At 46.3% G+C, this 12,524-nt stretch overlaps 1 protein-coding gene across 1 annotated transcript; it reads left to right on the top strand.

Moving 5' to 3' along the window:
• The first annotated feature begins 10,604 nt into the window (after window positions 1–10,604).
• GADD45G (growth arrest and DNA damage inducible gamma) lies at window positions 10,605–12,265 on the top strand. Its single transcript, XM_038124978.1, has 4 exons — window positions 10,605–10,716; window positions 10,832–10,933; window positions 11,039–11,252; window positions 11,594–12,265. The coding sequence occupies exons 1-4, from the start codon at window positions 10,664–10,666 to the stop codon at window positions 11,702–11,704; spliced, it is 480 nt and encodes a 159-aa protein (XP_037980906.1). The 5' UTR covers window positions 10,605–10,663; the 3' UTR covers window positions 11,705–12,265.
• The last annotated feature ends 259 nt before the right edge of the window (window positions 12,266–12,524 follow it).

The raw sequence follows: 12,524 nt of genomic DNA, 5'->3' as shown, positions 1-12,524 counted from the left end.
TTTTTCTTCTTTTAAACACTCATCTATTCAGCAGGTTACTGAAGAATACTAAACAAGAAAATACACTAGTGTGTATCTGCTGGCATTTTTACTAATTTCTCACTCTTAAATATGGAGGATGAAGTCACTATGCAAGATAAGTCATGAAAGCCCACTCTGCCATCCTTATCTTTTTCTCAGAATGTTTGGTGGCACAAGTCAAAGGAGTTTGCTAATGGCCCCTCTTATCTATATTAGACAAATTACAGAGACAGAGCCCCATACTGGGAAATGAAACACTGTGCCCTAAAATGAATTATCAAATATAGAGCTGTGAGGAGAGGAGTTCAATAAATTTGTCTGTGACTTTGAAGAAGCCTTTCCAGTCCAAGATGTTGTGAATGGCTTTGGGTACACAACTACAGAAAGAGTCTGAAGGGTAGGGCTTGGTGGATGCAAGTTGAAGGACAAAGATCTTACTTGTCCAGCATGTCTGTATGTGTGCCTCAGCTTCCACTAGGCATGTACCCCAAACTGAATTGTTGCCAGTGTGGGTGTCTAGAGCAATCTCAGACTTTCAATGCCGCTTTTCTACAGCTCAGCCCAATTTTCCTCCTATAACTAAGCCCTGAGAGTCTAGAGTGCACAGTCTGCATCTGTAAAACTGGACTGAGCACCAAATGCAGTGCGCTGTTCCGCCTGGGCAAACCCAGGACTGGGGGCTCCTGCCTTCTGTTGCTTCTGCCCCTGTTTATTCAGCTCGGCAGAAAAATCTTTGCTCAGTCCTACATCCCAGTTTCCATTCCTTGTCAGGGCTGTCAGATCTCCCTGAGCATATCTTTGGTTAGAAATGCATTCCTCTGCTACAGGCCGTGCTTGACACCCTCTCTCTTCAGGCATTTCCAGTAGGGAGCTCTACTCCTCACCAAACCCAGTATGTGTTGCACTTGAGAGAGTCCTGCTCAGACACTCTGCTTCTACCGCTTATGGGAGGTAGCTGGGACTGGGGAAGCTGCATTCTGGTTCCATGGGGAGAACCCCTGCATCTTTCACTTAAGGCTTGTTGATGATAAACAACATCAGCTGTCAGGGGCTAGGCATATGTCACTGCTGATAGAGCTTATGCTTTTGGTGTGGATACTGAATTTTTAATTGTCAGTAAGAGTGTCTACCTGATGTCCAGGGCCATATACAAACTGACCAGAATCAGAAAAGTTCTAGGTGTTCACACTTTCAGAAAACAGCATCATACCCATGGCCCAGACAGTAACTGATCACAACACATGATGCCTCAAGAGTAGGCTACCTGCTACCCCATTTCTTATGTACACCATCTGTGCCCTTGCCTACCACACTTTTCCCACACCAGATAAACAACTAATGTCTAGGTGGAAACCTGTGATTTAGGTTTGAACTAAAATCTCATACTCAGTAAGTGAGATATCGGGCTATATGGGAAAATGACAAGGAATTAAACATAGCAACATAAGAAAATAAAAAGCAACAGAGCAACAGTGAAAACTTAGCCAGGTGGCACACACATAATTTAATTAAATTAGTTAAAGCTATCTCAGTGAATTTCAAGATGGACAATTAACCAGTAAAATGTGATAGCAAGGAATAATAGTCCTGCAGTTTCTTTATACTCAATAGCTCTCCACTGGCCTTTTGTCCTATACAGGGTTAAACTGCATCTAAATGTCATGTTGTATTTCTGCACATTCATCAAGTGTCACCACTTGCTTTTTGTAACCTTATCCATCAAAGAGTGTAACTGGATTTCACTTTATGGGGTCATTCATGGCTCACTTCTCAGTATGATATTTGGAGCATTGATTAACAAGATCTCAAAGAGGAAGTATGAACTTTTAGATACCATTACATAGTAGTTTAATTAATGTGCTTCTTTATATCTAAAGAAAATACCTCTGCTCATCTTTGTGGGTGAAAAGGAAAGAGAAGAATTGTCCATTTTCTAATTTTAAGCTTTTCTGATTTTTACTGACACAAGGATTTTTGGGTACAAATGTTTGGATTTTGATGTTGCTTGTGAGCAAGGAAACTTAGTGAAGAGATGTCTCAGCAAGTAACTGAGGTCAGTAAAAATTTTTGATGTATTTACCTTTCATTAGTTTTAAAGAAAAGGGTAAAGGGAAGGTAACCCTGCCCCCATAAGACCTCATTTCTTACCTGTTTAGATATAAGCCTGTTTCATAGATTTTCTTTTTAAAGGAAAGAAAAAGCATATGGAAAAATTCAGAGTTGCACATTTAAGGGTCGAGGTTGACCATCTGAATTTTCATTCTCTGGTTGCCTGTTCTGGTACACCTACAACAGAAGACATCAAAGGATTAACAAAGGATCAGAGTATTTTGCTCAGATAGTCACATCTCTGCTGAGGTATGAGAGGCTCTTGACATAGGGCAACACATCTGCAAGTTACAGAATCACAGACTCACACAGAATCAATTAGGCTGGAAAAGACATCCAAGACTATAGAATCTAACCTTTGACTGATCACCACCCTGTCAACTAGATCACAGCACTGAGTGCTACATCTAGTAATTTCTTGAACACCCCCACAGTGATTCCACCATCTCCCTGGGCAAATTTCAACGTTTAACAACTCTTTCTACCCTGAATTTAACTCAGCTATTACCATGGCATTAATAACACCAAGATTGTGGGTTCAATCCCAGTATGAGCCATTCACTTAAGAGCTGGAACTGATGATCCTTGAGTGTGCCTTCCAACTCAGAATATTCTGTGAAGAAATTTCTCCTGGTGTCCAACTTGAACTTTCCTTGATGCATCTTGAGGCTGTTTCTTCTTATGGTTGTCTCATAAAGAGGCTGATCCCCACCTAGCTACCCTCTCCTTTCAGTCAGTTGTACAGAGCCATAATGTCTTGCATGAGCCTCCTTTTCTCCAGACTAAAGTCACCCTAAAGTTTGGGCAGAGAAGTGATTGAGAGCAGCCCTGGGGAATAGGATTTGGGGGTGCTGGTGGGTGAGAGGCTGGGCATGAGCCAGCCATGGGCACTCCCAGCCCAGAAAGCCAAACGTGTCCTGGGCTGCATCCAAAGCAGCGTGGGCAGCAGGGGAGGGAGGGGATTCTGCCCCTCTACTCTGCTCTGGTGAGAGCCCACCTGGAACCCTGCATCCAGCTCTGGGGTCCCAGCACAGGGAGGACATGGAACTGTTGGAAAGAGTCCAAGGGAAGGCCACTAAGTTGATCAGAGGACAGGAGTTTCTCCCCTACGAAGACAGGATGAGGAAGTTGGGGCTGTTCATCATGGAGAAAAGAAGGTTAAATGGAGACCTCACAGGAATCTTCCAATATATGAAAGGGAGTACTGGCGAAGGGATCCTTTGTCAGGAGCTGTACTGGTAGGTCAGAGAGTAATGGGTTCAGACTGAAAGAGGGGAAACTTAGGTTAGATATATAGAAGAAACTATTTACTGTGAGGGTGGTGGCACTATTTACTGTGGGGCACTGGAAAAGGTTGCCCAATTCAAGGCCAGGTTGGATGGAGCTTTCCAACTGATCTGATGGAAGGTGTCTCTGCCCATGGCAGGGGCGATAGAACTAGATGGTCTCAAAGTCCCTTCCTAACCAAACCATTCTATGATTCTGTGATCTGCCTTCTTTGTGAATTACATTTCTTCATGCTGCAGAATTACCAGTGAAATTAATAATTCTGACAGAACCTGGGCTTAGGGAAGATTTTGCTCTTTTTTCCATTTAGCAAACAGACAGCTCTTCAGTGATCTTCTTAAGCACTTGATTTTTAACTTTTCTCAGCATCTCTACAAAAAATCAGTACACAACAAAAAATTTTGCTGATCAAGTTATGTAAAGTTGTTAAAAAATTCACTTTGGCATTGCATGGAGCCATTCACTGGGAAAACTAACATCATCATTCAAATTTCTCTTTAACGTCATCTGGTTGGACTGGAGAGATAGCAAAACAAGGCTGTTTTTCAGCAGTATTATTCTGCTGGAGGAGAGGGGCCCATATGCAGGCATTAGCAGGTGTCGCAGAAAAAAATTAGGGAACTAAGGTAAGTGGGGATTAAAACCAGTTATATTATAAAACACTCCCATTTTTATTTGTAACTGAACCTTACTTGAGTTTATTATTGGCATCATCTGGAAGACTGTGAATTGGCAGTGTCTGGAAGACAGTGCTGAGTGAATGGAGAGACAGAATCTGGGATTTTTTATTTGCCCCCCTTTCTTCTGGCTTGAATTAGCAACAAATATAATTTTTGTGTCATTTATGTAATTTTCCAACCTTCCATCTGAAGCTACCCTATTAAGTAAGATTTCCAGGCATTCCTGGACAAGGTGTGTGCTCAGGAATAATAAATCTGACGCTGCAGACTTCCTGGCACACAGGCTTCAATTGAACATGCATGCACAATCTGTCCAATTTGGCCAGAAAACATAGGATGTACTGAGCTGGGTGTTACGCAGCCGTAGTGCATATGGGCTGTGAATGTGTCTAGGATTACCAGTCACACAGCAGCCAGTCAGAGCTGCTGTGAATGTACAATAAGTTTTCAGTTGCTGGACTTACAGACACACAGAAATACCGTGAGAGAATCCTGAAAAATCCTGCCCTGATAAAATTCTGATTTGATGGAAAGAAAGCATTGCCAAGAAAACCTGGATTTCAGCAGTTCTTACTGAAAAAGAAAAAAAAAAAGAAAAAAACAAAAACAAAAACAAAAACAAAAACAAAAAAAGTGTTTCTGAGTTTCTGAGAGACTCATGAGCTAGGGTGTTGCAGAAGGTTCCCAGATGTGTAATCATCTATCTCCCACAAACTGCTTTACTGCTTTGGACTGCCCTTCTCAGCTTCAGTAGGATGTGAATTATGCAGATTTTAGCAGAGGGCTGGGGAGGAAGCTGCTCCAGACACTTGCAGCTCACCATAGTCTGAGTGTTTGGCTTTTTTTTTTCCTTTTTAATGCACACTAGAGTGGGTCTCTCAGGACTGCAACAGTGGAGATAAGCATGAAAAGAAAAACATCTCCTCTTTGTAACTCCATTAGTCACTCCTGGTGGAGATGGTCTTGTTTAAAATATGAAACCCAAATATGCAGTGCTACTGCAAGAATGACATTGAAGTGCTGGAGTCCTGTGAGGAGCAGATGAGGGAGCTGGGGGTGTTCAGCCTGGAGAAGAGGAGGCTCAGGGGAGAATTTATCACTGTACAACTGCCTGAAAGGAGGCTGTAGCCAGTGTGGGTCTGTCTCTTCTCCCAGGTAACAAGTGATAGGATAAGAAGAAACGGGTTTGAGTTGTTCCAAAGGAGCTTTAGATTGGATATTATGAGAAATTTGTTCACCAGAAGGGTTGTCAAGCACTAGAATAGGCTGCCCAAGGAAGTGGTTGAGTCACCATCCCTGGAAGTATTTAAAAGATGTGTGGATGTGGCACTTAAGGGCATGGTTGAGTGATGAACATGACAGTGCAGGGCAAATGGTTCAACTTGATGATCTTAAAGGTCTTCTCCAACCTAAATAACTCTATGGTAATCTATATGTGACTATTGAGGGATCACATGGCTAGATGAATGCTGTATAGGAATCTAAACAGTAAATAGATCATTTATATAGAGGAAAAAGGCTTGAACTTGCTAAATATTTCCATTCAAGTATTGCAATGAAAGCAAACCTGCTGGGGAAAATAGCACTGTGTTTTGAGGTGCAAAAATTCAAACACTCAAAATTAGTGCAAGAAGTGCTTTTGCCCTTTTTAGTGCAAAGCCTGAAAAGTTGACAGAAATAAGGGTTCTGTGCTCCTCTGCACAACACTCTGTAATAATCAGGCTTATGCAAACAATTAAGTGCTCTCCATTCTATAACATTTCACTTACATTTGTGAGAATACTCAAAAATTTTTAACTAAACAGCGGAACACTTAATTGAGAAGACTGCTGCTTCTATTACCACAACTTTTTTTATTAACCAAGACTTGTGATATGCACGGGGGATTTTTTGTTTGTTTGTTTGGTTTTGTTTTGGTTTTGTTTTTCTTTGTTTAGTTGGGGTGGGGATTTTTGTTGTTTTAGTTTCATTTTTCTTTTAAGAAGAATCTATGAAAAGCCTTACTTCACTGCTTTCTCAGTAAGTTAAACATCCCTGTTGCCTACAGATTGTGGATGCTTGGTCTTGGTTGGTGTTACTTCTGTAGCAAAAGTGTCACAGAATAAAGTTTATGTACAGAGGAAGGTACCTGGTTTAGGAGGCATGGGGATCAGCAGTATCTGTTTCAGATAGAACGAAACTATGTGAGGATTAGATAGGTGACCTGTTGATCTGCTGGAAACACAAAATCAGCTCAAATTTAACGAGGGCATTTGTAGAGCCTCCTAAAACTTGTGTTCAGTAGAAAAGTTTTTGATTTGGTTTTATTGTGTGAGATGCTGCACCTGGAGAAAGCAGCTTGCTGGGTGATCATAATAGGTCTGCAAGAGACGAGAACTGGATGGAGGACTGGAGTGGGAAAGGGAGTTGGAAATGGAAAGGGAGAGGGAGATGGATTTGGAAAGACACTGAGGAGGGAGTCCTCCATCTGAGCTGAAAGGACTGGTCTATCTAGGTAAAGAGAGTCTTTCTGATGCAAATTCTGGATGTGCAGCACAAGCCAGGGGAGCACTAGGCAGGTGAGCACAGTGTAGGAGCCCCATGGCTGGGGTGTCTATTACCATGGCTTGCAAGCCTTTTCTGATGTGGAAGGTTTGAGTCTCCTCTCACTTAGGCCAAGAGGTAATGTCTGTGACTGCTGCGCTTCAGCTGGAGACATGCTGTCATTTTCTTTGCAAAATGACAAAACGTATGTTTATTTTCAGCTATACATGTGCAATGCTTTTGCATTTTTATCTGTTAAATTCTCCCTTTCTTGGGATTGAATATACTATTATTGGCTCTTAAGCCAATTCTCCCCCAGCCTGTAGTGCAGCATGGGTTTGCTGAGACTAAAGGGCAGAACCCAACACTTCACTTTATTGAGCCTCATGCAGTTGTCCTTGGCTCACTGACTGAGTCTGTCCAGGTCTCCTTCCTACCCTTGAGCACGTATAGGGATCAGGTAACACATATTAGGGAATTAGGGGAATTCTTTATGTAGAATGCGTCAAGCTCTACTTTTCTGTTGGTTAGTTGGTTGGCTGTTTGTGGGTTTTTTGTGGGGGGTTTTTTTTGTTCGTTGGTTAGTGGTTTTGGTATTTTGGTTTGTTTGGTTTTTTTTTAGTGGGGTGTGGGGTGGTTTTTTTAAAATTCTCCCTCCCCTTCTTTTTTTTTTCTTTTTTTTTTTTTTTTTTCTCCTCTTCTTTTGTCTCCGTTGTAAGCGTTCCGGGCCCGGGAACAGGAGGGGACCCGTGGCCTCGGAGCTGCGGCTGCGGCGGGAGCCAGCAGCGATCGGCCAGGCGGCCGCCAGAGGTCAGCGCAGGCTTGCGGCGAGCGCAGCGCCGGGCGGGCGGGCGGCAGCGGCTCCTCGGGCTCCCAGAGGCAGCGTCCGCATCGAGCCCTGCCCTGCTGTGGGGAGCACGGGCAGGTGGCACCGGCCTTACACCAGGGTTGCCGACAGCGACGGCAGGATGCACTGGCTCACGTCTGAGTGCTGTTGCCGTGTGATATTCACCGCCCCCATCTCCCCCTCGAGCTACGGGATGATTTCGAGCATGCGAGAGCTGATCCGCCAAAGGTGTGTGCCCACCAGTTAAATGTACTAAAAACACGGGAGGAAAAGACCAAGAAAACAAGAAGCGGAGACTAACCTTCGCTAAAGTTCAATTTGTTTATTAGGCGTCAAAGGTATCATACCTGCGGAGCTGATGCCTTCGAACCAGGGACAGGGCCTTGGGCTTGCACAGCTCTCCTTTTTACATCTCCTCTTCTGCGTCAGAGACCTGGTGTTGATACTGTGGTTTGAAATAAGCTGGATCAAGTATCTAGTAATGAATGCTTCACGGCCTTCAGCACCATCTGTGCTAGGAGACCTGGGAATAATGGGGCAACCTGAAAAGTGTGATGTCAAGAAGCCCTAGTTCCAGAGTGTGGCATCATTAAGCTGAAACTGGAAGCTTGCATGTCGAAGGATTCATGTGTTAATATATCACTTTATTATCTAGACAATTATATATATTTTACTATTACATATACATACACTGTTCTCCATTCTGAGTTACTTTGGCTTACTAATTCAGATCCATCTCAAGTAACTTTCACTTTTACTGTAATGAGAAAATCATCAAAGTCATAGCTGATATCAGCGTCTTTCAGAGCTGTGAGTCAGTTCTGGATTTTCCACCTATTTCATCAGAAATAGGCCCTTGAATATTTCTAAGAGACATACCACTTAATGTGTCTTACCATTCAACCTATTCTTCTGCATTAATCCCCATTTATATACTTAGAGAAAAAAAAAAAACAGGAAAAAGAAAGAGGCAGATGTATGAAGGGTTTTTATCTTTTGAGAATGAACGGTACATGCTATGTACACTATGCTAATTCCAGCAAGGAGACAATTGCACTTGCCTGAATACAGGCCAGGAGATAACTTTCTGGAAACTTCTCACATCTTTTTTAGAGGAAGCAAACATGAAGAATTTATGCCCTTCCCAAGCAAATTCAGACTGACAGGTCACTGCTTTGGTTTCCAAGTCTTTGCATGTTAGTGGGGTAAAAAAGATTGTGAAGCTTGAGGATTGGTGTTTACAATGAAGAGATTTCTCCCCAGTGCTGACAGCTCTATAGACACCAGAGAAATATTCTTAGAGAGGCTGGATGTATCTGGCAGACATCATGCCTATGTTGTCACTAGTTTAAAATGGAAACTCACTAAGTGATTACTGCCAGGTCGAATGCTGTCACCTGTAGTGTCACCAGGGCACTAACTAGAAACAACTGGAAGTAAAAACACGGCAGGTCGTTAAAGTGGCTCAGTTTGAGAGGCATTTTGGAAACTGCATTGCTCAAAGAGACTGAAACTGAGCAGAGTATAGCATATACAGTCACAGATAAGACCTGCTTCATCCAGGACTCCCAGTGAAGTACTGGAAAGGACATCCCCGGGTTCCAGCACATTCGGATGGGGACGATGCGGCTGCTGGCTAGTGAACAGCGAGGGTGACAAGTTAGAGAGGTCTGCCTGTACATCCCGCTGGAGTCGGTCCGGACAGGCCGCAGTAGCACAGGTTACCCCAAGGTGGCTCTCCACAGCCTCTGAAAAAACCGCTTGGGGCTGCTCGGAAGCGGTGGCTCGGTGGAGCCAAGTGCCAGCCGTGAGCTTAAGCCGAAGCGTGTCAGACGCTGAAGGGACTTGAAAAGTGATTTGCCTTTTAACATTTAGTCCGTGCTCATTCACAGCGGGAAAATGTGGGGTTTTTTCTTGCTCGGTTTGCTGACAAACAGGTTCAAATCTGAGTTCAGCAATCACACTCGTTTCACTCTGAAATAATCACGAACACTGTCCAAATTACAGCTATTTTTAATAAAGCTCGACAGAAAAAAAAAAAAAAAGAAAAAAAATCTGTTTGCTCACACCACTCCCTCTCCCCAGGATCATAGGCCAGTACAGCCTGCAGAACGATTACCAGAACTAGGTCTGCATCGGGGCAATCCTGTAAGGATGGAATCTACGCAGCCTCCCCGGACAGGGAGCCTGCTCCGCTGCTTGACTGTTCTCAGGCAGAAAGGATTTTTCTTACATCCCATCTGAGCCTCTTGATTTACACTCGGCTCATTGTCTCCTGCGTCCCCACTAGGCATTGCTGTGAAGACCCTGGCGTTATCTACCAGATGATCACTCCACAGGTTTTGAGGAGTTTGCCGCCCAAACTTTGCCTTCCCCCGGCTGAACTATCCCTGGTCCCTCAGCCTGCAGAGTGACAGCGCCGCAGCTTTGGACACCTCGGTGCCCTCATCTGCACTTGCTCCAGTTTATCGGCTGTTTCCCCGGCTGGGAGTGCCCAAACTGGCCAGACCACATTGCTGGTGTCCCGTGAGTGCTGAGCAGACGGGGATTATCACCTGCCTCGGCCGGCTGACCGTGCTCCTGTTCATACAGACCAGGGCACAGGGGGGATTTGCTGCAGCCGGGGCCACTGCTGAACATCACCAGGTGGCTGCCCAGTACAGCCCCAGGACCTTCCCTAAGAGCTGCCCTTAGCCCTGGTTACAGGGCTGTCCCTTCGCGACGTTCACATTTGCAGAAACCAGATTAATAAAACCTTTCGTATATTTTAAAAAATTTAAGTTTTCATTTCCCCTGCACGGTACTGATTTTCCGTTCCAAGTCTTGGACACAAATCGCCCTACTACTCACTAGTGCCTACCGGCGAGTGGTGTGCAGGGAGCCGGCACCGCTGGCACCGCTGGCACCGCTGGCTCCGCTGGCTCCGGCCGGCGCGTGCCTGCGCGCCCCCCGCCCGCCCCACGTGGCCTCCCGGCACGAGCCGCTCTTTCCCGCCCCCCCGCCCCGAGCTTCCTCTCTGGCGCGCGCCGATTAGCATAATAAAGCCGCCCCTTTCTCCCCCGCCGGCCAATGGGAGGCCGGGAGGCGCCCGCGAGGGCTATAAGTAGCGCACGCCGGCCGTCTGCTGTTTCAGAGCGCTCACGGCGTGCGCAGAGCGAGAGTTGAGGGAGCTGCGGGACTGTGCGGACTAACTGCTATGACTCTGGAGGAGATCCACGGACAGCAGCCCATGCCTGCGGGCCACGACTGGTACGTGCGGGTGGGTACTGGGGCGGCGAGGAAAACGGGTAGCGGGCGGTTTTGGCGCGGTGGTGGTTGTGGCGGCGGCACGGCGCTGACCCTTGTGTCCTTTCCCGGCCCGCAGGATGCAGGGCGCCGGCACGGCCCTCCACGAGCTGCTGGTGTCAGCGCAGCGCCGGGGCTGCCTCACCGCCGGCGTCTACGAGTCGGCCAAGCTGATGAATGTGTAAGTACGGTGGCGGGGGCAGGGGGAGTGTGTAAGTCAGCCTGGCGGGGCTGCGGAGTGGCCGTCGCCGATCGCGGGACTTATCAGGCTGCTCCCCTCTTGCAGCGACCCCGACAACGTCGCGTTCTGTGTGCTGGCCGCGGACCAGGAGGACGAGGGGGACATCGCCTTGCAGATCCACTTCACTCTGATCCAAGCCTTCTGCTGCGAGAACGACATCGACATCGTGCGGGTGAACGACGTGGCCAAGCTGGCGGCCATCGTGGGGCCCAGCGAGGACTCCGGGGAGCCGCGCGATCTCCACTGCATCCTCATCACGGTGCGTGTCCCGCGGGCGCCGGGTGCTGTTCCCCCGCGCTGCCAGAGCCTGCCGGGGGCGGCCCCTTCTCCGCTGCGGGTGGTCGAGTCCTCTGCTGGGCACAGATAGAGCGCTTGGCACGCTGCGAGTCAGCTGAGTAGTAGTAGTAGGAGGCAGAACTTCTCGTAACTGGATTTCCTCCGCTGTCCACAAGGGCAGCATCTCTGCTTCCTGTCTTGTCTGTGTCAGGACAGAGACTGTCTGGAAGGGCTTCCAGTCCTAAGCGAATGCTTCTGTAAATATTATGATGACCTCAGCTGGCGGGCAGCACTCATGGTGTGCAACTTCTTTCTTTTTTGCAGAACCCGAATGAAGAAGGCTGGAAGGACCCAGCTCTGGAGAAGCTGAACTTGTTTTGCGAAGAGAGCAGGAATGTCAATGACTGGGTGCCTACTATCACCCTGCCTGAGTGATGGTCACCTGGTACACTGGGGAGGCTGAAACCTTTGTTGCATTCTCAACGTGCTGTGCATTCACCAAAATGTGCAACAAGCTGCTGATTCCATGGATTAGCCTGGTCAAGAGACTGGATTAAAGTCCCTCAGACTGGCATGCAGTGGGCTCTTACAGAGGAGAAAGAGGAAAACAGCTCATCTCACCAGTGAGCCTCAGTAGGCTGCAACCGTGGAAAGGCTGACACACCATGGAACTGAAAGAAGTATTGCAAGTTTGGCTATGTGGAGCTGTTTCAGAATGGAGAGGGAAAGTTGAGGGAAGTGGGCCAAAACTTTCCAGAAGGACTGATTAGAGTACTGTAACTAGGAACTGTTGGTGCTGTCTGCAAAACACAGGAGAAAGTATCAATATTTATGGAGTATTGGGGATTGGTTATTAAAACAAATGCAGATATTCCAAAGCAGACAGACTTCAACAGGCCTCTTGGGTCACTCTGCAGATCTGTTTTAATACTGCAATAACTTTTATTGAAATATTTGCTGCTATTGAAGCTTTCATAATAAATTTTTGACAATTAATTTCTGGGAGTGTCTTGCTTGCTGGGTGTGGGGAAGCATGTCACTGAAATACCGCTGATGTTTTGCTTGTGTGCTGTAGTCAAAGATCTAACTCCAGTAATGGAGTTATTGCTCAAATACTTTCCTGGGCTGGCTGAATGAAGTGCTGTTCTGTCCAAGTTGATAATTCAACCTTTTACCCTCTTGCAACAGCTGCTTATCGCAACAGCTTGCAAGACGAAGGAGTCGCATGCCTAATGAGCTCACTTATTGTAATAGG

The sequence above is a fragment of the Motacilla alba genome, chromosome Z, assembly GCF_015832195.1.
Source record: "Motacilla alba alba isolate MOTALB_02 chromosome Z, Motacilla_alba_V1.0_pri, whole genome shotgun sequence".
NCBI classification, from domain to species: Eukaryota; Metazoa; Chordata; class Aves; order Passeriformes; family Motacillidae; genus Motacilla; species Motacilla alba.
The sequence above is the reverse complement of the archived record's forward strand: the minus strand, read 5'-3'. Positions and strand labels throughout refer to the sequence as shown.

What these genes read in the sequence shown, in the direction of transcription:
- GADD45G (XM_038124978.1), top strand. Translation starts at nt 10,664, where the DNA reads ATGACTCTGGAGGAGATCCACGGACAGCAGCCCATGCCTGCGGGCCAC. An exon ending in TCGGCCAAGCTGATGAATGT is followed by an intron (nt 10,934 to 11,038) that starts GTAAGTACGGTG and finishes CCCCTCTTGCAG; the next exon opens with CGACCCCGACAACGTCGCGT. An exon ending in TCCACTGCATCCTCATCACG is followed by an intron (nt 11,253 to 11,593) that starts GTGCGTGTCCCG and finishes TCTTTTTTGCAG; the next exon opens with AACCCGAATGAAGAAGGCTG.